The sequence below is a fragment of the Pipistrellus hanaki genome, assembly GCF_964339955.1.
Source record: "Pipistrellus hanaki genome assembly, chromosome: 13".
Classification (NCBI taxonomy): Eukaryota; Metazoa; Chordata; class Mammalia; order Chiroptera; family Vespertilionidae; genus Pipistrellus; species Pipistrellus hanaki.
The window spans coordinates 37814638-37842326 of NC_140515.1; the positions used below are offsets into that span (position 1 = coordinate 37814638).

Here is a 27689-nt window from a genome sequence, read left to right on the forward strand (position 1 = left end):
AGCCTAAGTGAGGCCAAGATCTAAGCCACAATGCCAGGTGCAGCGTAGAAACTTTAGGGAGTAGCGGGGGTGGAAAGGGAATTTCGGGCAAAGGGAGACTCTATAGGACATAAGCCATTTGGATTGGGATTAAGTGTGCTGTTAAATTGCTATGCTGCCTTTCCTGGCATCGGTGGGAAATCTCAAGATATGCATAAGGTATCCGGTTGTCTGCCTTAGAATTTGTCCATGGGTCAAAATTAGCCATGTGGTCTCCCTAGGTAAGTATATGTGCAACTGAGGCTATGTTGTATGTTTCTGTCCATAGGAACTGTAGTAGATATTTTTCAAGTTCACCTTTTTCATAAGACTTCTCATGAGGTTGACAATGCTTTCTTTTTCACTTTTATGCTTTCTGAGTATTCAATTCAATTCAGATCTTATGCTCAGCTCTATGCATGTCTCCTCTCATTTAATCTTCCATGCAGCACTCTGAGGATGGGATTATCGTTATTCCCATTTTACAGATGAACAAGCTGAGGCTTGGAGAGGCTAAGTGACTTGGCCAAGAAATGGCAGCCTGTAAGTGTCATGGACAGGATTTGAACCCCACTCTGTGTAACACCTTCAGAAGAACTGATCATCAGATATGAGGAGAACAGGCACATTAAGGGAAATATTAACCATCGGATCAAAGGCCCTGGTTTGAAGAAAGAGGATCTCAGTCAGTTGCTGTTACTTCTGATTAAAATTACTAGAGAAAGTTTTCTTCCAAAAGTAGGCAACTTATATGAATTAAATAAAGCTTTAATTTTTTTTCTTCTCTAGACATTGTAGAGCAGTGGTTATTAGAAAAATTTTTGGAGATTGAGTCTTGTCTGCCATTTGTTAGCTCTGTTCCCCTGCTAAAAAATAGTAATAGACTACAACCTTATAATGTTTTTTGAGAAAATTAAAGCTTGCACAGTGCCTAGCATATCCTAAGTATTCCAAATATATACTCTGTAGAGAGAAACAAACAAATAGGAAAGCATCAGACATCTGAAAATCCTGCCCGTGATACTATATTTTGCAAATCAGAATTTTCATAAAAAATATATAAAGTTGACTGGGATTAGTGGAACATAATTACCTACATGCATACAAGTGTACACATCCTCTCAGAAACGAGAAAACTAATTCTGTTGTGTTTGCGCATGCTTAACTGCAGAAAGGCGTTGTCACATGAAAAATAACTCCACTTAACATCCCATCTCAGGCCTGTCCTACCTCCTGTCTGGTGAGGTCACGGGTCAAACTCTCAGGTGGGGCAGCAAGTTGGGCAGTCACAGGGTGTTTACCTGACTTCATGTCATTGGTTTTATGCCAAAGGGAAATAGAGACACATATAAAATTCTCTGATTTTATTGTATAAGGTCCTCTTTCCCCAGTGTCAGAACAGCAGGAATAACTCTTAAAATAGATTTCATTCCTTCCCCCAAAGACTTAAAATAAATGTCTTTCCTAGCCTTGACTTTTCCAGGTGGACTTAAGTCTGCAAGACTTACCCTCACCATCTACTTTGCACTCTGAAACAATGGTTTGCAGAAGGTACCAGTGTACTGGGAAAAAAGTGATGCATGCCAGGAGTTATTTACTAGTGTACCCAAACACCTGGATCTGGCAGTTGGGTTTTTATGGCCTCTGAATGAGTTTGTAAGCAGATTTTTTTTAATGAAATAAATTTTTTTTAAAAATGTACCACCTCTCCAGCCAGTTTTTCTCAATGGTTAGAGTGCTGGTCCACAACTGAAGAGTCCTGGGCACATGCCCCAGTTTCAGGTTTACCAGTAATTCCTGGCCCAGGTTGGGGCATGAGCGGGAGGCAACCAATTGATGTGTCTCTCTCACATTGATGTTTCTCTCCCTCTCCCTCCCCTCTCCATCTCCCTCTCCATCTCCCTCTCCATCTCCCTCTCTTTTGCCCCTTCTCCCTTCAACTCTCTCTAAAAATCAATAGAAAAATATCCTTGGGTGAAGATTAACAATAACAAAAGAATGCAATCTTGCCATGTGCAACAACATGGATGAATCTTGCTGGCATTATGCTAAGTGAAATAAACCAGACAGAGAATAAATACTGTATGATCTTCCTTCTATGTGGAATCTAAACTTAAGCAAAATGAAACAACAACCTCATAGATACAGAGAACAGTGTGGTAGTTGCCAGAGGTGGGGGGAATGAGGGTAGGAGAAATGGGTAAAGAGGGTCATAAGGTAGGTAGGTAGGTAGATAGATAGATAGATAGATGGATAGATAGATATGGCACATCACTGAGCAGCAGCAGCAACAAACCAAAAAGAATCTAATCCAAACAATAAGATAATAAAATGTAGCTCTGAGTTTTGATTTAAAAATAAAACTCATAATCCATACTCATAATGTTTTCAGAATTTTAGGTCAAATATGAAGCCAATATTATGTGAGCAGCATGCCAGGAGTATTGGGGGTTGAAGGGAAAGAAATGACAGTGTAGCAGTGTTTGAGGGAGAAGGAAGTGTGTAATAATGCATTTTTAGAGTCTGAATTGAACTGTATCTTTGTGACAGTTTTTTAGGACATTCCAAGGCTTTCATGGTTTCCCCAAGTATGGAGTCTGGCAATAAAAAATAACCTGGCATTTATCTTGCCACAGGAATTCAGGCAGCTGCAAAAGCCCAGATAAATCTAATTTTCATGATTCCTGTGATTTTAATTGCCATTTGCTGAATGAAAACTTTATTTGCTATTAAAGTAGAGTTGTATCATATAATATGCAACAATTCTGGAATGACTATGTGACTCCAATTGTTACAAATAAAACTGGGGTTATGAATTCTCACTATATTAAGGCCTCAATAACTTCAGAAGCTCAAGGTCAAATGGGGCAAAGGTAGTGATTTCTAGACACCCTTCTCCCAGAGCTAAAACATGCTTTGTAGAGGAAGGTAGATAAATATAAGACAGATGACAACATGTTCCTTTCATAAAAAACTTTAAGTTATATTCCTGTCAATATCTTACTTTTAAATTAGCATGCAGAGAAGTGTCCCTGAAGTGGCAATATAGAACAAAAATCCTAAGACCCACCAAAAGAAAAAAATACCGCCCCCCCCCCCACAAAACCATAACATAGTAAAATTCCTAAGCAAAAGTAAATGCAACAACCTCAGTCTATAGTTTAAAATAAAGAGGAAACTCAGTTTATTCCCCAAAAGAGCCTCAAGATGGTTGAGATTTCCTAAAGAATTTATGAAACATGTCGTTAAAATTTGGACGTGACCATGATTCTATTGCTGACCTCCTAGTTTCGAAATGTTTACTGATGCTATGACAGCAATACAGTCAGCTGATGCCCCATGGGTGCCTTAGAAATGAATTCATTGCATTTAATTCCAGTCCAGATTTCAATTTAGCAGAAGTAAAGATCTACATTCAAGTTCACTACGTGCCAACAGAATTAGAAGCAAGCTACGAGTTCAACAAGAGGTAAATAGCCAAATTCATTCAGTTATTAAAAGTAACATTATAAGGACATAGAAAAATCAGCATGAAGCTTGAAGCAATATGTAAAATGTATGACAGGATTATGTGAAAAGTTGGATATGCAACTGATTTAAAACTATGTAAACCTATATGCCTGTGGGAAAAAACACACAAAGCGTTTATTCCACACTACAAATAGCTCAGCTTGTTCAATTGTTTGAGACTCTTTGTATTAAAGTTTTATATAGTATAATAGTACCTTTATAATGTTTTTTAAATTAGCAGAATCCTGAGGGTACTGAAGAAATGTCCGCAGGGTATAGGAACCACCAGCCCCTCCATCGAATCTTCTATTTCTAACACTGTGGGGTAGGAAGTTTCTTCTAAAAAAAAAGGGGGGGGGTTTCTCTCACTATTGACAGTTTCTCTGGATAATTCTTTGTTGCCAGGAGCTGTTCTGTGCATTGTAAAATGGTTAGAGGCATCTGTGGCCTCTACCTAGTAGATGCCGGTAGTACCTTCCAATTGTGACAACAAAAACCTTCTCCAGACGTTGCAATGTGTCTCCTAGGTGTACCCCTTTCCCCCAGAGAATATGCAAGAGATGATCGCTAAATGCCTTTCCTACTCTAATACCCTAAGATTGATTCAAAGTCAAAAGACATACTGGCTTTTTAAAAAGAGCTAATCCGTAGATCAGAATCAGATTAAAGTTAGAAGAAGAAAAAAGTAAAACAGAGCCCTGCATATTCCCTTAAGCTCAATCCCAGCCTCACTTGAAGAGGAAAGTGTTGGTTCTAATTCCTCAATGAAGTTCATTAAAAAGAACATCAGCTGAAGTTACCCTAAGGCCTGGGACTGCTTAAAGCAATGAGTAAACCTAAGGCTGAGTTTGGATTAGTATTTAACATTCATTACAAATTATCCTGTCCTCCTTTAATCCTGAAAATAGACTGAATGTATTTTAAATGCTATTAACATAGTATCTTTGATGGAAGTGCCAGGCTTGCCACTGGCTCAACAATTGCAATTCAATTAGAATTAAAACATCCATTTTTCATTACATAATTCCAATGAGCGAAGTATGTGCCATTGGTAAGTAAGTAGGAGGGGCAGAATTTTCCAAGGAATTTTTATATTGCAGTCAGATATCATGGTCAAAATGCATGGTAGTATCTCTAGATAATCTCTATATCTTTGGGTCTTAAGAAGTGTTTTATTAAATAGATGTTTGGATAGACGGATGGTTAGATGGACAGATGGATGGATGGGTGGGTGCTCAGTGGTCTTAGATCAGTAAAATCTTATTATAACCCAGTGCTCCTGGAACCCTTTGAAAACAAATCCTCCCTTCTGTTCTGTGATACTAGATGCCCAATTTCTTTCAGCTCCATTGAGAACAGAACAAATGTGGCACACCAAAGCAGTCTGTATCAGAATCCCATGTGCTGCTTGTTAAAACTCAGATTGCTGGGACCCCAACCCAAGTTTCTGAGTCAAGAGGTCTGGGATGAGTACTGAGAATCTGCATTTCTAGTGAGTTCCCTGGGGATGCTGATGCTGGTGGTTCAGGGCCCACACTCTGTGAATCCTTGGGATAGTGGATTTCAAACCTGAAAAAATACAAAAATCACCAATGGTGGCTTTCAAGTTTGTCGCTTTCCCCTTGCCACTCACACCTCTAAATATGAAGCCATATTTCTCAGGAAGCTTAGAAATCTGTGCTGAGAAAGGACTTCCATTCCAGATAATTTTGATACAGGATTCCTCGAGCTGCTCAGAAAAGGTGATGGGACTGAAGATGAATTTGGAAATCCAAGCAGATAAGAGACAGAGAGAGAGGCAAAAGCAGAAAGATACTGGTTGAATTTCTTATTAAAGAGAGTGATATACAGCTCATCACCAGACCACAAGACTCTAGGAACTCTAAATTTCTTAAATGGTTGTGATTCCTGACTTTCCCTAAAAACTCTCAGCTCAAGGGCAGAAAGATCAGCCATAAGAATAAAATTTATACCAGGAAATACTATGAAGCAGTAAAAAAAGAAGGTTCTCTTACCCTTTGGGACAGTATGGAGGTAACCTGGAGAGTATTGTGCTAAGCAAAATAAGCCAGTCAGAGAAAGACAAGTATCACACAATCTCACTCATATGTGGAATCTGATGAACAAAATAAATTGATGAACAAAATAATTCTGGAGACATAAAAGCATGGAACAGACTTTCGAATCTAAGAGGGAAGGTGGAGGTGGGTGGCTGAGAAGAGATCAACCAAAGAACTTGTATGCATATATGCATAACCCATGGACAAAGACACTAGGGTGGACCAAGCCTGTGGCGAGGGGTGGGGGCTGGCTAGAAGGGGTCAATGGTAGCTGAAAAATGGGACATATGTAATACTTTCAACAATAAAGATTTAATTTACTAGATGTACCGGTTAATAATGTGGATTTCGTAATAAAATAAAAAAAAAACACACGATAATTTCAAGAGAAACATCAAAAGTGCTTTATTCAAGGTAATGTCCATCACTAGCTACACATTTCCCCCATCTTTCAGGTAATTTGTGGATACTGTCCCAATGGAACTATTCTTGTTTTGAGGCAAACCATTCAGAGACACAATTTTTCATTTCTTCGTACGTTTTGAAGTGCTGCTCAGAAAGAACGTGTGCCATCAATGGGAACAGTGGTAATCTGAAGGAGCAAGGTCTGGTGAATACAGCGGTGGGTTAATACTTCCCAGGCAAGATCTTTTAACATGTTTTTGGGTTTGAAGTGTGTGACGGTGCGTCATCATGAAGCAAAATTACTTCACTGTGTCTTCTGGCCCATTCTGGTAGTTTCATGATCAAAGTGTGGTTCAAATTGACCTGTTCTTTCATTGTCTTTCACACTGAAAGCATTACTTTTAAAGTGCTTAAACGAGTGTTCACAAGTGTCTTGAGATGGAGCATGTTCCCGAAGTATACAAAACTTTCAGCAGCACTTTTCTTCAAAATTAAAGTAATGAATTAAAACTTCCCGAAAAGGCTCTTTTTGGGGCATGAAATTCGACATTTTTAAACGTAAAGATATCTATGACGGTAACACCTTCAGCAAATTTGACATATGAAGTTTTGAAGCTTGTTGTCAATACAACAAAAATAGCATACACATCAAATCGTTTATATATCAACGTATGTGTAACTCCATCTAATGGGAAAAATCCGCCATATTAACCGGTACACCTAGTAAAAAAAAGGATCAGATTACAAATGAGTAACAAGCACAACATCTGGATGTGCTTATGAAAACTATCAACCTTTTATTTGTGTAATACTTCTGGAACTTAACAATGCTCAACTCTTAACGAGAGACTAAAATATCTGAACAACAATGTACTCCCCATGGGGATGGCACATCATACAGGAAGTTCTCAGTAGATTTTAGCAACTGGGTAAAGGTGATTTTTTTAAAAAAAAGGAATAGCACAAAGTCCCTAAACAGCACTTATGATCTGAAACTAAGATTTATTTTAAAGGATTAAAAATTGTATATTATCCTTATATCTGAGTTCCCAGCCTTTCAGAACATGACATAATGTTCTGAAAGGATGGGAACTTTCAGAACTCCTAGCACACTTCAACCTCGGGGGAAACTGGGTGGAGATAGGATAACTGACAATTTATATTTTCTCTTACTAGAGCCATGTAAAATTATTACTTCAGCCAAATTGATTCTTATGCTAAACTATGACTGTCTTGATTCCCAGACATCTGAAAAGCCAAATGGGAAGTCCTTCTATTATCACTGAACAATGCTCATCAAGGATGGCTGCAAAGATGAATTTCTTTTCCTTTCTTAAATAGACAGTCACATAAGTGTTTCCTAAAAAGATTCACATTTCTGTATTATTGGCCTTTAGAATGCTTACCTCTAATAAGACTCTCATAAATGACAGCTTTTTATCCTAACATAACCAAACCACTTCTCTCGTTTGCCTCTTTTTAAATTAAACCATAATAAATTCCTGTGCCTTGAAGGCTGTTGTTATTCCCTTATCATTAAAATAAGCATTTCAAATTAACTACATCCCTTAAAAAGAACAAATATTTTATTCTCTTCTTTAAGCTATCTCTATATTAAAATTTTTTAACTGAAAATACACGCACTCAAGTACCTTAAAGCCATGGTAATATATATATATTCAGTTTTAATGCATTATCTCTTTTAAATTTTTTTTTTTGTTTATTTCAAAGAGTAAGGGTGTGGAAGAGAGAGAGAAACATCAATGATGAGAAAGAATCATCAATCGATTGCCTCCTCCACGCCCAAAATTGGAGATCAAGCCCACAACCCTGGCATGTGCCCTGACAGGGCAGGGAATCAAACCATGACCTCCTGGTTCAAAGGTTGACACTCAACCACTGAGCCATGCCAGCCAGGCTGCATTGCCTTTTTTTTTTAACTCTTATTCTTCGATTGACTCTTTATTCTTAATTCTAGCTTATTTTATGTAAATGTATTGCTTTATAGAATGTTTAATTTTTTAAATGATAAAGTTCAAATGTTCATACTTGAGAGATAGTGGGACAAGGTAGGGACATTAGTGTCGAACCTGAATAAAAGAAAATGTATCTAAGGAAGCTACTAAGAAATAAATATTATTTATCCACATAAATAATTGGCATGTAATTGGTCCCTTTTTCTTTTACATTTAAATATTCTAACAGCACACATGGGATTTATGACATAAAGTCTTAAATGCTGGCATTCTGGTCAAAGGAGTATTTTGGGAGATTCTAGTTGCAAAGATGAGATGGCTGAACAGTCTATTTAGAATGTCATCCTTTTTTGTGTAAATACTAATAGCTTACATATCTGATTTTAAATTATTAAATCCTGACAAAAGGTATTGCTGCTTTGCCATTCAAATGTATAGAGGAGGCAGTGGGAGAATTTATGCTTTATCATTTCTAAGTCTCTCAAAAAATAACTCATACAGAGTTATGCAATCACTAATTCTGGGGGTCTGGCCAGTCTTTTAAAGTCATTTTTATCCCTTGGCTTTGTTGTTCTCTATATTACCTCCTTCTACATCGCACTAACCTAAGTTGTGGAATCCAGAGAGACCTTAAATTTGAAAAAAAATGTCAGGGACAAGTCCAGTTGGTGTGGCTCCGTTGATTGAGCTTTGTCTCCTGCATTGGGAGGTTGATTCCTAGGCAGAGCACATGCCTGGGTTGCAGGCTTGATCCCCAGTAGGGAGCATGCGGCAGGCAGCTGATCTCCTGCAGTTGATATATGTTTCTCTCTCATTGATGTTTCTATCTCTCTCTCCCTTCCTCTCTCTGAAATCAATAAAAACATTATTAAAAAAAAAAAGAATATCAAGGACATTACTTATAGTTTATAGTAGCAACTTCCTTAGCAGTGCCTGTCACCATTTAAATCTTCTCTCTAATAAAAGGAGTACTTGTAGCTATCACTTTGAAGTTGGAAAATGTTGCTTTAGATACCTGCCTTAAAGTATTTGATTCTCCATTATTGCTAAAAGACAAGGACCAGTTATCTAAAAATTTCCACTGTAATTTTTCATTTCCTTACCAGAAGTGAAACCTGCAATTTCTTCAGAATCCTGATCTTCATACTTAGTCATTGATTTTGGTGGCATAAACATTTGGCTTAGAATGTGAACCAAATGGTCATCCAACACAAAAGATGTGTCTTTCTCAGCATTTAATTCCTGGTTGATGTAGCTATTCTCTTCTGAATGAATATCAAGTGGCTCAGGAGTAAATCTGGAAAATAAAATGGAAAGTCTTAGGTAAATCTAGAAAACTTTGGGGAATGCAAATAAAATATCACAACAATTTCATATAGCTATTTAATTATATCTTGAAAAAAAAGTGTTAAAAATCTAAATTCATTTTAATCATAAAGCCCATGGAGATTCATTATACTTGTTACTTTAAAAAAGTATACACTGGAATTTAAAAATTCCCATTTATCCTTCCTTTTCCCCAATCTGCTTATAGCCTATAAAATACTACTTTGGAATAAACCAAGTCTGATTTGCCACAGAATTTTAGATAAATGACAAGAAGGTCAATCACAGGTTATTTGGAACAACCAAATAATCTGTTTCATATTCATATTAATCACCACAGAATACATAAAAAAATAGTCATTTAATTTACCAAGAACTGCTCTGAGAAGAATAAGACTATATAAAACTTATCTCATTGACATTATGTTTCATAAAATAGTCTCTACTTTTTTTTTTCTTAGATGATTAAGAGTTCCCTAGGATAATTTGAGAATAGTTTTTATTTAGATGATTATAGAAAACATATTCAATATATGTTTACTCCTATTTATTCATGTAAGTAAAGTATGTAATCACAATGTCCATGTTTACATTTGTTTTTCATACTGGGGTTTGGCACCCACCAGTATTACTTTAACTGTTGAAAGCTAATGAAGAAAAGAAAAAAGTCAGACATAATTATGAATAATACATTCATACTAAGTAAAAGCCAAATAATATCATTACACACAGTTGGGATTGATCTTTGTGGCAGCATGCATCATATTTTGCCAATATGCATCATATGTTTTTAATTTTCAGGAATTCTATTTTGGCAAAGTAGACTCAACCGTTAAATTAGTGTTTTAAATTTGTGTCTTGTTGGGTTTCCTTGGGTTTGATGCAAAAAATTTGTTTTGGTCTGATAATTTCCTAAGAACTATAAGCATATGGTGTTTGCAGCTAGATTTATATTTGTTTGTACATGTTTAAATAACATTATAACATTTTATTGTCAGTTCTGTAAGACTTGATTTTCCTTTAAATGACTTTATGACTTATTTAATGCTGGGAAACACTGCTTTGCATGACATCAATGTTATGTTGCCTCTCAGAAGGTGTTGGGTGTTGGACATTTCTTGCTAAACTACCAACTAAATGAAATTTAACTTTAGAGGAACATGAACTTGCATGAATTCTGAGGAACCTTCATCTTGCCATTTTGCTTCTGTAAGAGACCTTATCTGTTCTGAGAAGTTCTTTATTTAACGGTCTCTAAGAGGATGGAGTAATTATGGCCTGAAATTTGGGCTTTTGCAAGGCTGCATTCAAGTATAGAGAGAAACAGAGAGCAACCCAATGGCACACTTGTTCTGTTTGAGGTTCAAATTTCATTCAGACTAATTATTTGTATTTTTATTTAGGATACAATGTTAAGGAAAGTTATTTACATGTGCACTTATATTGTGAGGTCTTTTATGCTTTGTGTTGAGGATGAAACCATGAAGTATGCGGGCCCAGACGTCAGTGAGTGAGACATTGGGATAGACTGTACTAAGTATTTCAGCAGATGTATAGAAAGGTATAAGAAGGATGAATTTTGGATTGTGATTGAAAGTAAAGATGGATCTCAAAGTGGAGTCAGTTTCAGTTAGGGCCATGAAAGATGGGTAGGGTCTCACTGGCAGGAATGGGATCCTCAGCAGCATGACCAGAAGCCCAGGAGGATGGATCAACAGCTCACACAAGGCAGGTGAGAGGCCGGTGTGGCCAGAACCCAGCGCTCATGGTGGGACAGACAGGGAGTGAGGTTGCGGTGGGTTGAGGCCCAATTGTGGTTTCTATTCTGGAGTAAATTTCAATGTGGGCATTTCTGAGGAAACCATGAATTTAAAGGCAAACTTTTAATAAAGCTCATGAGGATATTATAAGAATATCAATCCAGGAAGCAGGCTTGATGTGGAACTTCTGCTATAGAAAATGAGATGCAGGAAGAGCCTTTACTTCAGAGACCTCATTAGCTTCCTCACCCTAATAACCTGCTGTCAGCCAGTTACACACCCGCCAGTCCATTAACAGTCACTTGTAAATATAAGAGCTTTCTGACTCACAAGAGACCGCTGTCTTGACTATCCTCTGCTTCTGAATTGATGAGTCTACAGGCATTCTCAAGCTCTGGTGGCGGGTACTGATTGAATCCTCCTATTGAGAGAGCAGAGTTATAGTTAGATTTTTTAAACAAGAAATTGCGTATGCTAGGTAAACAGAATCCCAGCAGGAATCTTCTTGAGACAATAAATATCACTAATATATTTCAGCAAAATTTGGCTGGGGTGAAGTATATAGTAGCCACCAGAAATAGCATTTAAAACTTGATGTTAGAGTGTTTGTTGGTCAAAGAATGACCAGGGTCAGGGAAAACAGACTTCCTCAAATTACTCATTTAACGGTTCATTGAGATGCAGAGACCCATGACTCCCATACGCTCAGGCTCACATAATCGAAGGGAAATTTTATTCTGACTCTATAAAGCTGCTTCCCTTTGCTAACAAACCAAATACAGAAAATGTAATATTTCACTACAGGATGCTATTTCTGTGCTTCTGCACCAGTTAACACTGATTTCTAGGAAGAAAGAACCACAGAAAGGGTTTTAGCTTACTGACCTAAATAAATCCCTTGATGCCCTTCCCTTTGTTCTATAAGCTGTGAAATGTTGAGGAATATATCACTTCCCCCCTCATTCAGGAAAGCACATAATTTTTAGTGAAAAGAGGCCTTTGACTATTGAATGGTCCGAGACTCCATGAAAATATCTCAGATAATGTTTATGGTTTTATACCAATCATATTTCTCTGGTTCTAAGATGAGCTTTTTTTCTTTCTATTTCTCTGAAATGAGACTATGTCTTCTAATCAATTACACTTGACAGTTGCTGTTAGTGAGGCGGAATTGCAAGGCAGTTATTGTCTGTGCATATGGGAACAGCAAACATGCCAGCATCGAAACCTGTAGGATTGGTGTCAGTGGTTTTAAAAAGTTCCCAGAAGTATTAGGAGAGGAGTCTTTTAACCCCTACAAACCAAGTGATTATGGGAAAGCAGTGAACTGTATGTTTAACGACATTGCTCTGGTGGGAGTCAAACGAAAGCAAGCTCTACATAATTGTAAGGCCACACACGAGCCCAGCGAGACCGACTCTGAGTTATTTACTGTCTTTTAAAAGTGCTCCATCATCATCAATCTTGATGGCATGAAGAACAATAGTCAATGGGAAACGGTGGTTGTAGATACAAAAGCATGTTAGTTTATCAACACCATTAACCATATAATTTGTTAAAACAAAATAATGACTTACTTCGAACGGAGTACACAAATGGCTTTAAAAACTTCACAATATAATTCAGATCTGGTGTGTGGATTCTCCCGAGCTGTATCAGATGGTGATCAAGCGGGTAGCTGGCTAGCTCTTCCATGTGGTCCTCATGTGGAGAGCCCAAGGAAATCACAAATATGGCATAGCCTCGACACTTGGCTCTCAGAGCCAACTTCTGTAGTAATTCCTTTCTTTCATGATTTTCCCCAGCTGAGACCACAAAGATGACCTTATGTTTTCTCAGGTTGGGTGCTTCTGGGAAGAGATTCCCCATGGTCCACAGCAGGGCATGGGCAATGGTGGCTTCTCCATTTAGCTGCTGGAGGGAATTCTGGATGTGGCTCTTCATTAGGACTTGGCTGCTATACGTTGTAAACGTAAACTCTGTTTTGACTGCACCCTTCTTTCTCCTGGAACTATCCCAAGGAGAATAGCTCAACAGGGCAATCCTATCACCAGAGGCTGAGGTGAAAGGGTCTGAAGCAATGTCGAAGTTGTCCAGCATTGAGCTCACCAAGTCTTTGATAACCTTAAACTCATCACTTGCTATAGTCTGAGAATTGTCTAAGAGGATGGCTACATCCATTTGAGAATTTTCAGGCAAAAGAATCTCTTTGGTGCAAGCATTTGGAAAACATTTATCTGAAAAATACATAGAGAGACTCATCAATGTTCAATGTTGCACAAGACAGTTGTTTGAGATCTTCAAGTGACTCAGGGACTGATTACCAAGAATTAATAATTTGACCAACACTTCTTCAATCTCACATCATTTAAATTTTCTTTTTAAAAATATTATCTTTATTCTTATTTATTTATTTTTAATTTATCTTTATTGTTGAAAGTATTACAGATGTTCCCTCTTTCCCCTATTGACCCCCTTCTCTCCCCCCCTCCCATACACACCTCCTCAGACTTTCATCTCACTATTGCCTGTGACCATTAGCTATGCATATGCTCATATAAATTCTTTGGTTAAACTCTTATCCTCCCCCTCCTCCACCTTCCGTCTCAACAAAATAAGTCTGTTGTATGCTTCAATGTATCTGGATCTATTTTGTTGATCAGTTTATTTTGTTTAATAAGGAATTTTCAATGTCCCAATACTTCTGTAGCAACTAGCAGACAATTTGGGAAGGTCTTTGTTAAAAGCAGATGTGGGTGGCCTATACACTTGAAATGTACGAGTCATTTCAAACTCAGAAAATATTTTCAATATTTTAGAGGCTTTTGATACAAAGTACCAAACTGTCCTTAAGAAAAGCCATATCAATTGGAATAATCTTCTAAACCAATTTTCACATTCTATGGAAACTGCAAATATTGACATATGGTGTTGGACAACTTAAAACAAAATTTGCAAGAAAAATAGAAACCTCCGATAAAGTCATATTTAATAACTCATCCAGAGGGCATTTAAGTGTTTCAGAACAATAAATTCTTCTCACTGGTCTTACCATAGCAAAGGGTACAACGCTGAAGTCTTTCTAATGATTCACGGTCCCCATTTGAAGGAGCTGGAATCACCTGGAATGTTCCAGTGTTGTCAAACTGTATTAAAAAAGAAAGAAAGAAGAAAGAAAGAAAGAAAGAAAGAAAGAAAGAAAGAAAGAAAGAAAGAAAGAAAGAAAGAAAGAAAGAAAGATAGAGAGAAAGAAAGATAGAAAGAAAATGCTTATTTGCTCAACTTTTTTATTTTAGTTATTAGAAAGCCATTGTGCATCCACTCTAAATATTAGTTTGAAAAACACCCAACCAATTACCATTAAGTTTTTTATAGCCTTCTGTTCTATTCAATGCATCTTTAAACTTTCTCTCTCTCCCTCCCTCTCTCCCTCTCTCTCTCTCTCTCTCTCTCTCTCTCTCTCTCTCTCTCTTCCCCCTCCCCCCTTTTATCCTACACATAATTCAAAGAAGAATATAGAACAGGTAACAGCATTCCTATTTTCTGGTGAGAAAACTGCCACAAGATGACAACCAGATTCATGCATGGGGGCAGGTATTAAAACCTCACCCTTATTTCCAAGCCTGCCATTGTGCACTGAAGTTTTACATGCTTCTGACTGTGCACCAGCTGATTATGCGCTGCACACCAGCTTCTGACGTTGGGCCCTGCAGAAATTTTACACCCACAAGCTTCCCTTGGCTTCGTCAAGGAGTGGTCCCAACTATATCCACCCTGATCATACTATCTACGAGAAGGCACATCTTTCAGATGCCCAGAGCACTTCCCAATCACAAATTCCAATGGGAAGTCTGCTCTAAAAGGCAGTAGACAGAAGACACGGAGTCTGTGTAAATTCATGATAATTACACTGCCTGATTTTGTGGGTTTTTTATTACATTTTTTGCATTAATGCTCACTAAAATGGACAATATGTAGCATGAGTTAATTCACTCATTCACTGAGACAATTACTACTTATTGAGCATTTACTATGTGAGGCACTGTGCAAGGCAGAGGCTTTTATTACAAGGAGATAAAGCTACCATTCCCCGGTAGCGATGAAGGTATCCCTCAATCCACAAAGATGCTTATATATTTCTTTCTCCATCTCCACTGGGAAAGTAAAGGGTTTGGAAAGTCACACCTTCTGTTTTTCTGTATAGTGCAAAGTGAAATTTGGAAATATTTATAATCGTTCCAGCCTTATGGTTTGAAAGTATTGACTAGATTCGTATTCTCTACTTTTCATGAAATTGGATACTTTGGGTGTTATTTTGTATTTGACCTTGTTGGTCCCCCATGTAGAGATGAAATGCCACCTTGGTACATCAAAAAAGTCTATTCATAGAAGTATATCATGGGTTTGTCATTCATCCATTCATTTATTCATTCAGCAAATATTTATTTAGTGTCTATAATGTTCTCGGTGCTGGGGATACAGAAATGAACAAATGAGATAAAAATATCTACCTTACATGTTTGTGAGGGGACATATATCATAACATAACAAATAAGTACATTACTAGTATGTTGGGAGATAATTAATTTTAGAGGGGAAAAAACTTTGACTTTTTACAATCCTTTCTCTGAGGATCTATTGTGACTCTCTTGGGGCTCCTATTTCTAAAAAATTCTTGGGTGCATTATGAGCAGATTGGTTCTCTTCATTATTTTTTTTTTACAGTAGAAATGTGAGTATTTGTATGAAAATAGACCTTTATAACCTATTGGATGACATGAGGGCTTCACACAGTTCCAGAAACATATATTTCATGAATAATTTGGGCATGTGGAAAAATAGGATAACAGTAGATGGAGAAGTTCTTCAATTTTGGGGGGAAAGGACAGGGAAGCACTGATCCCATAAGAATCTGTGGATCCAAAAGGGAAGGAACCTCTCTTGGGGAAAATGTTCATATACATCAAATGTCTCATATCACATTAGGGGTTCAAAGATCCCCTAAACATCATCCGTGACAGGTGAAGACCAGCTGTTCAAAGAGATACAGGTAACAGATGACATATTGGAGAATCAGATGGGCAGAGGGCTGGTAGAGCACCATATTCTCAGCCCTTTCAATCAGACAGACCTGGGTTCAAGTCTTGTTTAGCCATGTCGTAGCTGTACAGAGTTGTAGAAGTCACTCAAATTCTCTGGAGATGAAACACTGCACTGCACTGACTTCAGAGGGTTGTGACAATGTATGAGTATGTGCATACATCTCTAGGGACAGTGCATGGCACAAGGCAAGAACTGAGCAAATGTGGCTGCTATTATTACTGTCTGCTGTTATTATTTGCTATTAGATTTGATGGATCCTGGCAACCAAACAGCTGTGTAAACTTCAGAGGGACTCAAGAGGCCACAGATCTCCCTCTGCGCCCCACCATTGCCATCCTGCTAGGACTGCCATCTTAAAAAATGAAGTTGCCAAGAGAAGTTCTTACCCCAAAAGCCTCATCCAGGAAAGCCCTGTCATTAAAAGCAAAGACTGCTGGACTGATATCCAGGGCGCTGAGCTCCATGGTGGCCGTGATGATGGATGACTTGCTGGACGTTTGCCCATTGCTAAAAAACACGGCGACCCTCCTCACGTTGGCTCCCGCATACGTCCTCTTAAAAACGTTCCGGGCCACAAACCTCATCGCATTACCGATGTCTCGGGCTTCTGTGGGGACTCGGTATTTTACTTGGGAAAGAAGCTGGAGGAGCTGTTTCTTGGTATGGTAGTCGGACCAACGGATGAGATAGCTGGTGCCTGAGTCATAGGCAACCACCACGACTCTCGCTCCCACAGGGCAATTATTTTCCCTGATGTTCAGGTCATTGACAACAGAAAGGATCACATCCCTCATTTCATTAAATCTCCGTTCTGTGATGCCTTGGGACTGGTCCAGGGCAAATACCAGCTCTGTTGGATATACTGGACACTTTTCTACAAAAAAAAAAATGAAAAACAGAAGTAGTAAGTTATCTCACTGGACCAAAGAGCCTTTCCCAATCCCTTTACTCTAGTAAGGATGACTCACACTGAGTTCTAGGAAAACGCAAGTGGCACATCCAGCTCTAGAACTGGAGGCACCTACGTGTCAAAGGAAGGAACGGCATCTGTTTTTCTAGCTTGAAGATGTTGCATAAAGACAGACCATTAATATTTGGCTACATAAAGTGCGGACTTCTCAGCCTGCCTTTCCTAGTGTCTGTCTAGCCGGGTACCTGGCACATTTCATTCTAATTCATAAAGTTTTATAGGGCATTTACATGTACAAAGTTTTGTTTTGTTTCAGAATTGAAGTGTATGGTGCCATACTTTGTGATAAGGTCAACGGCCCCGCCGGTCTACTTTCGCAGGCCTCTAGGAGACCAGGGGCCTTGACGTTGACCTAGCTGGCCTCAGTGGCAATGTCTAAGGCGCCATGCACCACCGATGGTAGTCCAGGCCCCAGGAAGACCGTTCATGGTGGGGTCAGGCTGACAAGTAGTGAGAGCTCAGTGAGATGCACGGTGGGTACCGGTGAGATGAAAAGTGTGTGTCAGAGGGAAAAAAGGAGACACTGCCTGCCCAAGAAGCTGGTGTCCAGGGGTCAATCAGCAAACAGAGCAATAGAATATGGTCAGCCAGGGAGCCCTGGCACCAAATCCCTCAGCAACACAATTGAGTTATAAATCGTGACAGGACCTAGAAAGAACAACAGTGTGAAGGGGCTGGGGCCTCGGGTTAGGTGGGGGGAGTCATTATTTTACAACCAGATCAAATATGACATGGACGGTTATAATCCAAATCAAAAGACAGAAGTGTCTGCATAGAAAAGACGTCCTTTATCCCTCAGGGGTGAGTGTTTCTCCAAATTGGTATTGTTAGAACTCAGTAATAATTTCAGCAAGACACAGAATATGGTAAGAATACTCACCTTTCCAACAAGCTATAAAAATGAGAGAGAGAGAGAAAGAGAAGAGTCAATTATGGTTTCAGACTAAACCTAACCCAAAACAACAAAATTTTGACAAAGCTTTAATATTTGGCTTGATTCTAATGACACAGGAGGCTAATGCTTAGTAAATTACTGGAAGCCATGGCTAAAGTATTGACGGAGACTTACACAGAATTCTATTAATTTGTGACCCACCCTGACCCTTTCTCCTTGTGAGTCATGGCCAGCAGCCTTGAGCAGAATTTAGATTGAAATCAGAAACCCTGATCGCTTATCTCAGAAGCAGGATAGATGGGCACCTGATTAAATGGTGAGATAGCTGAAATCCAATTTGTTTTGTATCTCTTCTCAGAGCCTTCTGAGAGTCATTCAGCAAAGCAAGGCTAAAATATGGGTTTTTATTTCCTTCCCGGGTGAACACCTTGGGAAGCTCTATTTTCCTGCAGAACTGTGCAGATTTCCAAATGAATTTTGTCTGGACTACAAAACACAGCTCCTGCATTTGAGCAATCTCAGTCACTAGAGAGCAGAGGGAAAGGCCCCCAGGGGTTTCTCCCGAGCAAAATAGCTCTGGTTTCTGCTAAGCCAATTACTCTGTCAGATAAAGTAGGGAAACGTCAGTCAATCTCTAAGTAAGCACAGGCCTGGCAATTTCCATATTCATTTGACTCAATTCAATTCCTAGGAAGCAATGAGTCACTCCAATCTAATGAGAGGCTTTATGAGCACTGACACCAAACTGGCCTCCCATCCTGCCATCCCACAGCGCATGCTCCTCTCACATCACCCCAATCAGCAGCTTTTGTCTTCAGCCTCTGCCAGCAGATAGCACACAACCCACAGCCTTCTCTGCATCTCCAGGCCTGAAAAAAGATCCCTTTGTCTTTCATAGAGAACTTCTTTATTTGTTCACCTCCAACCCAGCTATGAGGCTAAAAGCGCAGGCACCAGAAATAGACACACACCTGTCTGGGTTTAAATCTGGGTGACTTTGGAAAAAGTAGTTGACCTCTTTAAAACTTTTTTAAAATTGGTTTTTAGAGAAAGAGAAAGGGAGAGGGGGAGAGAGAGAAACAACAATGTGGGAGGGGACCATGCATCGGCTGCCTCTTGCACACCTCACACTGGGGATTGAGCCTGCAACCTGGGCATGTGCCGTGACTGGGAATGGAACTAGCAACCCCTGGTGCACTGGATGATGCCCAACCAACTGAGCCACACTGGCCTGGGTGAAACTAGGTGACCCCTTTTAGTGTGTTTCTTTTTAAATCCCCCCCACACTCCCCCAAAATCCTTGTTATGCCTCTCCCTCCAAAACTCTAATCATTTGGGTCCTTCTCGTTCATTCTCAACCATATTCCTCTCTCCACATTCCTACATCACTTATTCCATTCTGGGGTTTAGGGTCCCAGCCACCAGCTCCGGACTCAGGCCCCATCCTGGGTTCATTCCTTTGGGATTCTGTTTCTGTCTCTCTAGATTTCCATTCTTTGGAACCTCATCCATCCACGTGACTCAAAGAACCACAAACACCTGAGTGACTTCAACATTTGAGTCTCCTTCCCTGATCCTCTCCTTTGTTACAGCCCCATTTCATCCGCTGCTTCTTTACATTGCAGTTTAGGGCTTACACAACGTTTCTCTTCCTCTAAAATGTCTCAAGTCATCACAGCTTTCCTACTAATTGATTTTCCTTCACAATCCCTCCTCTGCCTCCGAATCCACAGTGATACTAAGGCTCTCTTCATCTGGCCTTCAGGGATTTAAAATTTGTTTTAGTTGTTGACCAGTCCTGGCCACATACTTGCAATGGCTACGTTTTCATCCAGTCTCCTACAGTAAAGTCTCCCCAATTTTCCTATTTTACATTTTCCTGATTTTATAAACCACAATGCAAACATAAAGACTAACCAACTAAACTTCTACCCACCTAACACAGTAAGTTGTCATATAATACTTTTTCTACCTTCTTCGCCAGTACAGATACAATATATACATTTCTATGTATATATTGTATATTAACCTCTATGTAAACATAATGAGGATCCCATTTAATTTTCTGCCCTTTAATGGCAATATTTTTCATATTCTGATTGTCTTCATAAAACCATTATCTGCTTAATATTTTATCAGAAGGTGATGCATAATAATGTAATAAGTATACAGAGTCTGAGGGTGCAGTAATTTTGCTTTAATGAATATTTAAACAATCATCTGTACCCACAATTTTTTCCTTGTTTTGCTTTATTTCCTTAGGATAATTGTTTAGAAATGAGTTGCTGGGTGTTTTCTACCTTATACATAATAATAAAGACAGCCCCTCTGTTTGTTGACTCTGTTTGTTGACGTCTGCTTTATTCCTTTGCTGGAACTAAATCTTGCCAGTCCCCATCACTTTTCCATAGTAGGATTCAATTACCCCCCTCCAAGGAGCCTTCGTTAACTGAGTAACTAGCCAACTAAACCCAAACTCCCATGTACATCCCTTTAATACCATGTTCTCTCAGGCCTTTGCACATTATTGTCATAGAAATGTGTGAACTAATTCACACCCCTCGTGAGTTAGTCTCTATTCCCCACAGGCATGTTGCATGCCATTTACTTATACTCCTTCCACCCCCCACCCCCCCCCCCCCGCAACCCTTGCCTTTGATGTGGGCTGTTCCCACAGCAGGCACTCGGGACAAGCCTGCTGCAGGGGATGTCTGCCTTCCCCACCAGTGAATCCAGCCTACTGATCATGCATGCCCACACCGCCTTCATCCTACGTGCCCTCAGCAATCAGGGATGCTCTTGCTTCCCGACACACAGATACTCACGACTGTGTTCCCGCACAAACCGGATCAGATCACATTGCTATAAAGAAAGAGAGAGAAAGAACAGAAGCATGAGCAGAGTGGCCATGTTTATTTGCCAGTGGGTAGATCGGCTTTTCTTTCATGAATAGGGAGATACATACAGAATATACAGGCATCCCCGCTGTGCCTTTAGGGCCCTAGGAAGACAAAACCAGAGCAAGTTATTGCTATGTGAATTGGAGTCTTTAACATCAAAACAAAACCAAAGAAAAATACCTTATTTATTTTTTTAGTTAAAAATTATGTTCTTGGGTACATTTATTTTATTTCCGAGCGACAGAAATCTCTGAATATGAAGGACCCCATTTTGGTGTTTTGGGAAATTTTCCAAAAATGGTGAAGGAGTACAAATGTTTGTCAACATGTATTATTCACAGTGGCCAAGACATGTAAACAATCCAAGTGTCCTCCAATGAATGATTAGATAAAAATGTGGTACACATATACAGTGGAATACTACTCTGCTGTAGAAAAGATGAAATGTTGTCATTTGTGAAAACATGACTGGATCTTGAGACTGTCATGCTAAGTGAAATAAGTCAGATGAAAAACGTCAAGAACCATGTGATCTCACTCATGTGGGATATAAAAAGGAAGTAACAAGCAAACAAACAAGGCAAACAAAAACTCATAGACACAGACAACAGTATGGTGGTTACCTAAGGGAAAGGGGAGTGGAGGTAGAAAAGGGTAAATGGGGTCAAATATATGGCGATGGAAAATCTTTTTTCTAAAAAGCACAGCTGGCAGAGAGGGATTAAGTTTTCCTGAACAGGTTGATTACAATGGTCTTTCCCACTAAAATCAAGAGTGTCAAGTTCTATGTTTCAGTGTCAGATCAATAAAGCTAAAGTCTGCTCAGTTTGAACTGAATTATTATATTTCTTAAAGATATTTGTACTAAACATATAACACTTAAAAGTCATTCCTCATCAGAAAACTTGAAATTATAAACAGAAGGCTTACTAAAGCATGGCAAGAAGGAATTTATTGAGAACTCAGAAATACAGGTTTATTAAGAATAAAGGAGTTTGAGCCTGGCCAGTGTAGCTCAGTGGGTGAGCATTGACTTATGAACCAGGAGGTCATGATTCAATTCCTCATGGTTTGATTCTGTGGGTCATGCAGGAGGCAACCAATTGATGTTTCTCTATCATCAATGTTTCTATCTTCTCTCCTTCTTCCTTTCCCCTCTCTTAAAAAAATTAATAAAAACACATTTTAAGCAAACAACAAAGAATCAAGGAGTTTAAAATGCAGGCAGCACCCAAAACCTCTATTTGTGTGAAAGAACCAAAGACAATTACATAGGAAAATGAGCCTTACACAAAGGAAGAACAGACACGCCAAGCTCTTACTAGTAAATGCTGAAAGGTTATAAAAGAAAGGAGTATAATTAATTACTGAGATGAATCAAGAAGGTTCTAGAAAAAAGGCAGTTTTTTCTCAACAGCTTAAGCTTTTCTCTTTCCCCCTTCTTCCTTCCTTTATCAGAATCTGGCTGCTTCTTGGCAGGTGGCTCTCAACATGTTAGCGCACACGGGTTCCTCTGAGCAACTGGTAAATGCTAAGATGCTGGCTTCAGAAAATGCTATTATTACATGCTCATGCTCATGCTCATACAATTTCACTGGCTCAACCACAAATGTCAATGAAAGAATCTTTGTTCTAAATGGCAACTGGGTCATCTGTCCATCGATTCATCCAATAACCACTTAAATGTCTTCTGAATGCTGAAGTGCCCCTCACTATGATGCTGGTGTTAACCAGAACTGTCGTGGCACCCATGATTCTACCCACGGGAGAATATCTTGTTCCTGACCCAAATCAGGAAATTATGCATCTCATTAGATAATGCTGAGTCATATCCTTCCCTTTACCACTTACAGCAGAAAACAGAAAAGAATGCCCAGCCACATAAACAGAGAGAGGAACAGTTTCTTACAGATATTATAGAGGACTAGTGGCCCAACACATGAAATTATTTGAGACCCAGACCCGCTGCACTGTGAGACCCATTAATACACCTCCTGATGACCAGTCGTTTGGTTGTTATGGCGTTACAGCCACTGGCCTTTTACAATATAGATTAGAACTCTGGGGAGTATGCTCTAAAAGACTTAAGAGTAACTTAGAGCAAGTGTTTAGTTAGAGACTAAGGATGAAGGGCCTGAGACAAAGAAGCCGCATTCTCCCAGGTCAGCAGAAACAAGTACAAGACCAGGAAAATATGGGATCCGCCCCCCAAATGAGAGCTCCAGAATCTGAACAAGAGATAAATCCAAACTGGACCAAATTGGTTCATACACTAGATTCTCACCCACATAACTACGAATATTGAGCAGTTACTACAAAAGAAATAAGATTGTAGCGGAGTATCCATTACAGGTAGTTGATTATCATTCTAAATACTATGGATTCAGTCGTCCACAAAACACCCATGTTTTTTGGTTCCCTTATGAAGTCACATAGTAAGGGACTCCTCCGGGTAGTCAGAAAATATTCACAAAGCACAAAACAAGGTAAGCAGTTTCTTCACTCCTTACACAGTGCTGCTGCCTGTGCCTCCTACGCAAAACACAGGTGCTGGTTACATTTAGTTCCTACTGACTGTGCTCATCAGGGGAGAGAGACATGTATATAAATCTTTACCACAACCTGAGACTAAACTAGAGAAATAGATATTTATCAGAGAGAGAGAGAGAGAGAGAGAGAGAGATGTGCTAGACTCTGTCCAGGAATGCTTCCAAAGGTGACATTTCTCTTATGATGGAATCATAGTGGAAAGTTATAGTTATATTTCCAAATATCGCTGGAGTTACATTTGAGGACAGGAAGGTAATATTAATGGTTTGGGGAAACTCTATCAACTTGCCAAGTAGGATGAAACTTTATGAAGCTTATGTAACCCCATCCCTATTTTTAAAACATCAGTTATATATATATATATATATATATATATATATATATATATATAACAGTAGCAGCTAATATTTGCATTGAACTTTGTAGTTCATATGTGTGATTACGTGATCCTCCCAGCTACCATCTGCAGCGGTTAGCATAGGATATGTTATCTCCGTTTTAGAGGTAAACTGCGACTCCGTGGCTGGCTAAAGGGCACACAGCTAGTAAAAAGCAGAATTTGGACTTGAACCCAGTGCTTCTGACTTTAAATTCTGTGCCCTTTCCATTTTACACCCTAGAAACCAGTAGCACATGTGACTCCGTTCTCACGGCTATACTTACTCTCCGTCCAGGGGGGCCGTGGGTTCCTTGAGATCCCTTCACACCTTTCAAACCTGCAGTGAGCTGCAGATGGAAATATGTGTTACTTTCCACATCATCTAGCCAGGGGGCGACCTCAGTGTAATAAGATTCTACAGTTAAAAATAAATTTGTAACAAAGCACCTACTAATCCAAATCCAGTAAATTCCTTACTTGTAAAACAGATGTCCATTCTTAATCATTGGCAAACATCCATTTCCTTCTTAGCCTCTTCATTTAATGAAATATATACTTTGTGCTGACACTAGTTGTGCATTTAAATCTAAATTAGTTATATACTAGGATTGGTGCAAAGAAATAAAAGCAAATGCACTAAGGCACTCAGAGATTTAATTAAAAAAAATAAAATAAAAAACACACCTTTCATCTGCAAAGGATCAAATACAAAAAATAGTTGCCCATATACATAAGGGAAAATGGAAGGGCTGTACATCATTCCCATACTACGGTGATGGATATGGAGCTAATGAAATCTATCCAGCCCCATGGAAAGTATCTGTTGAATTACATCCCTTTCAGCTGATGATGACTACTGACATTCCATTCAAACTTTAAAATGAAATGACATTTTCTCAACATTTTGTTTTTAAATAAGTATAACCTTCTATATGCACTTCAATAATTAGATCTCAACAGCCTTCCATAAAATGAATACCCCAGATGACCTTGATTATGGGTAGTGGGATTGTAAAAAAAAATAAAAATACATACATACATACATACATACACACATACATAAAAATTAAAAAACGCTCAGGGACACCATGGAAAGATGTCAGCTTCATTTCCATTCATAGGATCAATATTCTGGGCTGTAATGTGTGCCTTAGAAAAGACTGGATGATGCAGACAATCCTTGAAACAGCCAGATAGCAATCTGTAAATCTTTATAATAGTTCAAAGTCACGGAACTATGGGCTTTCAGAGCTGAAATGACTTTTGGTGTCATTAAGTTCAACTCTCATATTGTAGAAATAGAGACCCTGAAAAGGTGTATTGAAGATCACACGGCTAGGAAGTGCAATTTTAGATGTCCTTGGGATGGATCAATAATTCACATTTATTATTGCAACACAAAAGCCAGAGTTTTCAAGAAAACATGTTTTTATTTCTGGAATTATAGGCTACTTACTCGTAGTCCCCTAAATCCTTTGGGTCCAGGCTCCCCAGGAATTCCAGGATTGCCAATTTCACCCTGAAGATTCAGATATAAGAAAATCAATGAGGAATCTTTGCTGTGAAAGAATGAAAATAATTATCTCCAATCTAAAACTGAATTGATCTTATACCTATACCAGATATTAATCACTAAGAGTCAATTTCTATCATTTGGAACTAAGTCATTGATACACTTAGATATTCTACAAACCATTTAAAATTTTCTAAGAATACAAATTTTTATGTAGAAATATGTATAGTGGCTATCTAATCAGTTAATAAAAATACCTAAGAAAAATGCTCAAAAATTAGGTAAAACATATGGAACATTGACTACATAAAATACTAAATATTGAATTACTTTCTAAATTTATGAATCAATTCTCAAAAAGTTGAAGGTAAAAAAAAAAATTTACTCTGGGGGATCTAATTTTAGCATTTACTTATCTATGTGCTAATTTCACATATATCCCAAAATCGAATAAGCTGTTTTCTCCTAAGGAAAGAATCTCTTTTGGTAATTCATCCGTGAAAAGCACTTTTAAAAGAATCCAAATATTGTCTTTTTTTTTCCCTATAGTTGATTTGATTTGCTTAACCTTTTAAAATCTATATTCCAAATTTTAATTTGAGCATCAACTATATGGAAGACATTCTTCTAGACAAGAGACTTAAAAAAAGAAAATCTTAATACATAATTTCAGTTCATAAAACAGATATAACACTAACTACTCTGATTGAAATGGAAGGTGTGTCTGATTGTAGAACATAAAAATGGGTTTCAATATGGTAGATGGTGAGGAATTCTGGAGATATTTGATCATTAGAATAACAAAATTAAGGCTACGCTCTGGGTGGTTGGGGGGTGGAAATCAAGTGATAATAGTGTTTGGGATTAATTGAAGCAGGGAGAAATGGGAAGTAGGAGACCAATGAGAAGAATATTGTAATCTTTCAGGTAAGAAGATATAAAGGCCACAAAAATGAAGGACAGATAGCAATAGCTGAAGCCAACAGTTTTTAAATATATATATATTTTTATTGATTATTAGAAAGAGATGAAGGGAGAGAAACATTGATGTGAGAGCGAAACATGGATCACTGTCCCCTACATGCCCCCTACTGGGGATTCTTTTGGTGTACATCCAACCAACTGAAGCACACCTTCCAGAGCTGAAGACCCAAGTTTTGAATGAGATCACTGAGTCAGAGAAATCAAGAAGAGGACAAAGGACTAAACTCGAGAGGACGCCTAGAGTTAGGGTTTCCAGACAAGGGTCATCAGGCAACGAAGAACAGGACAATCTTTTCCAATTTAAAGATTCATAGGTATAAATACAATCCTTTTTTCATGACACCCAGGCAAAACAACTGCCTTGCTTTTTTGTTTCTTTGAGATCCATAAGTTTATCTCAATTCTTAACTAAAAGGTTAAGATCATGCTTATCTTACCTAACAATAAACAAAGATGTAAACTGATCATACCTCCTCTACACCCACAGCCAGTCAGAGTGAGTATGCAAATTAACCCAACAAAGATGGTGGGTTAATTTACATATGCATGTGCAGAGCAGCTGGGAAGGGTGGGGGACGATGGAGGGAGGGGAAGGGGGGTGGTAGAGGAAGCTACAGGAGCAGTGCTCCGAACAGAAGCGAGGACTTGCCAGCTCCCGGAAGGGTGGGAGTGAAGCCGGGGAAGGAAGGCCTATTTTTGCACGAATATCATGCAACATGCCTCTAGTATGCATATATGCATAACCCATGGTCACAGAAAATAGGTCAGTGAAGGCCTGGGGAGGGGGATGGAACAGCATGAAGAGGGTTAATGGGTAGAAAAGGGGGACATCTATAATACTTTCAATAATAAAAATAAATCAAAAAATTTTTAAAAGATCATGATATTTTCCAAAGGTCATGTGCACAATACCTTTTGCCCCATATCTCCAGGGAATCCTCTTGCACCCTATAATTTTCAGCAGAAAACATAAATAATTCAACACAGCACTTCTACAGTATGATCATTTTATTTTGTATTATTTATGTTTGATTCATCAATGAAAGAAATAATTGTTTTCCATATTTACCTGTATTCCTTTTCGTCCTATATGGCCATAGCCTGGGATGCCATAATCTCCCTGTGAACATATCAATTCATTTCAATTTCTCAAAATTGCAAATTAATTGTAGCCTATACTGGGCAGATTATATGTCAGGAGAGAAGCACGGAGGGCTTCCAGGGGACCTGAGACCCTGGCACAGCCGGAGCCGCTAGAGAAGGTGCCCATTTCTTGACCCTATTCCCCTCTTCTTGTTGTGGCCCTAGAGTTTTACAAGGAGGGGAGAGAAAAGGGCAGT

General features: G+C 38.7%; 1 protein-coding gene across 1 annotated transcript in view; it reads right to left on the reverse strand.

Annotated features, from left to right (window-relative positions):
• Nucleotides 1-27689, reverse strand: part of COL6A5 (collagen type VI alpha 5 chain) — a gene marked incomplete at its 5' end in the record, with an annotated part of 81120 nt that overhangs the window by 10291 nt on the left and 43140 nt on the right. Inside the window, 11 exons of the mRNA XM_084903269.1 lie at nt 9073-9266; nt 11386-11476; nt 12633-13292; nt 14108-14201; nt 16545-17032; nt 20849-20885; nt 20989-21024; nt 24137-24199; nt 25309-25371; nt 27262-27297; nt 27419-27469. Of these exons, the coding sequence (XP_084759395.1) occupies nt 9073-9266; nt 11386-11476; nt 12633-13292; nt 14108-14201; nt 16545-17032; nt 20849-20885; nt 20989-21024; nt 24137-24199; nt 25309-25371; nt 27262-27297; nt 27419-27469 (1813 nt within the window). The remainder of the gene's footprint in view (nt 1-9072; nt 9267-11385; nt 11477-12632; nt 13293-14107; nt 14202-16544; nt 17033-20848; nt 20886-20988; nt 21025-24136; nt 24200-25308; nt 25372-27261; nt 27298-27418; nt 27470-27689) is intronic.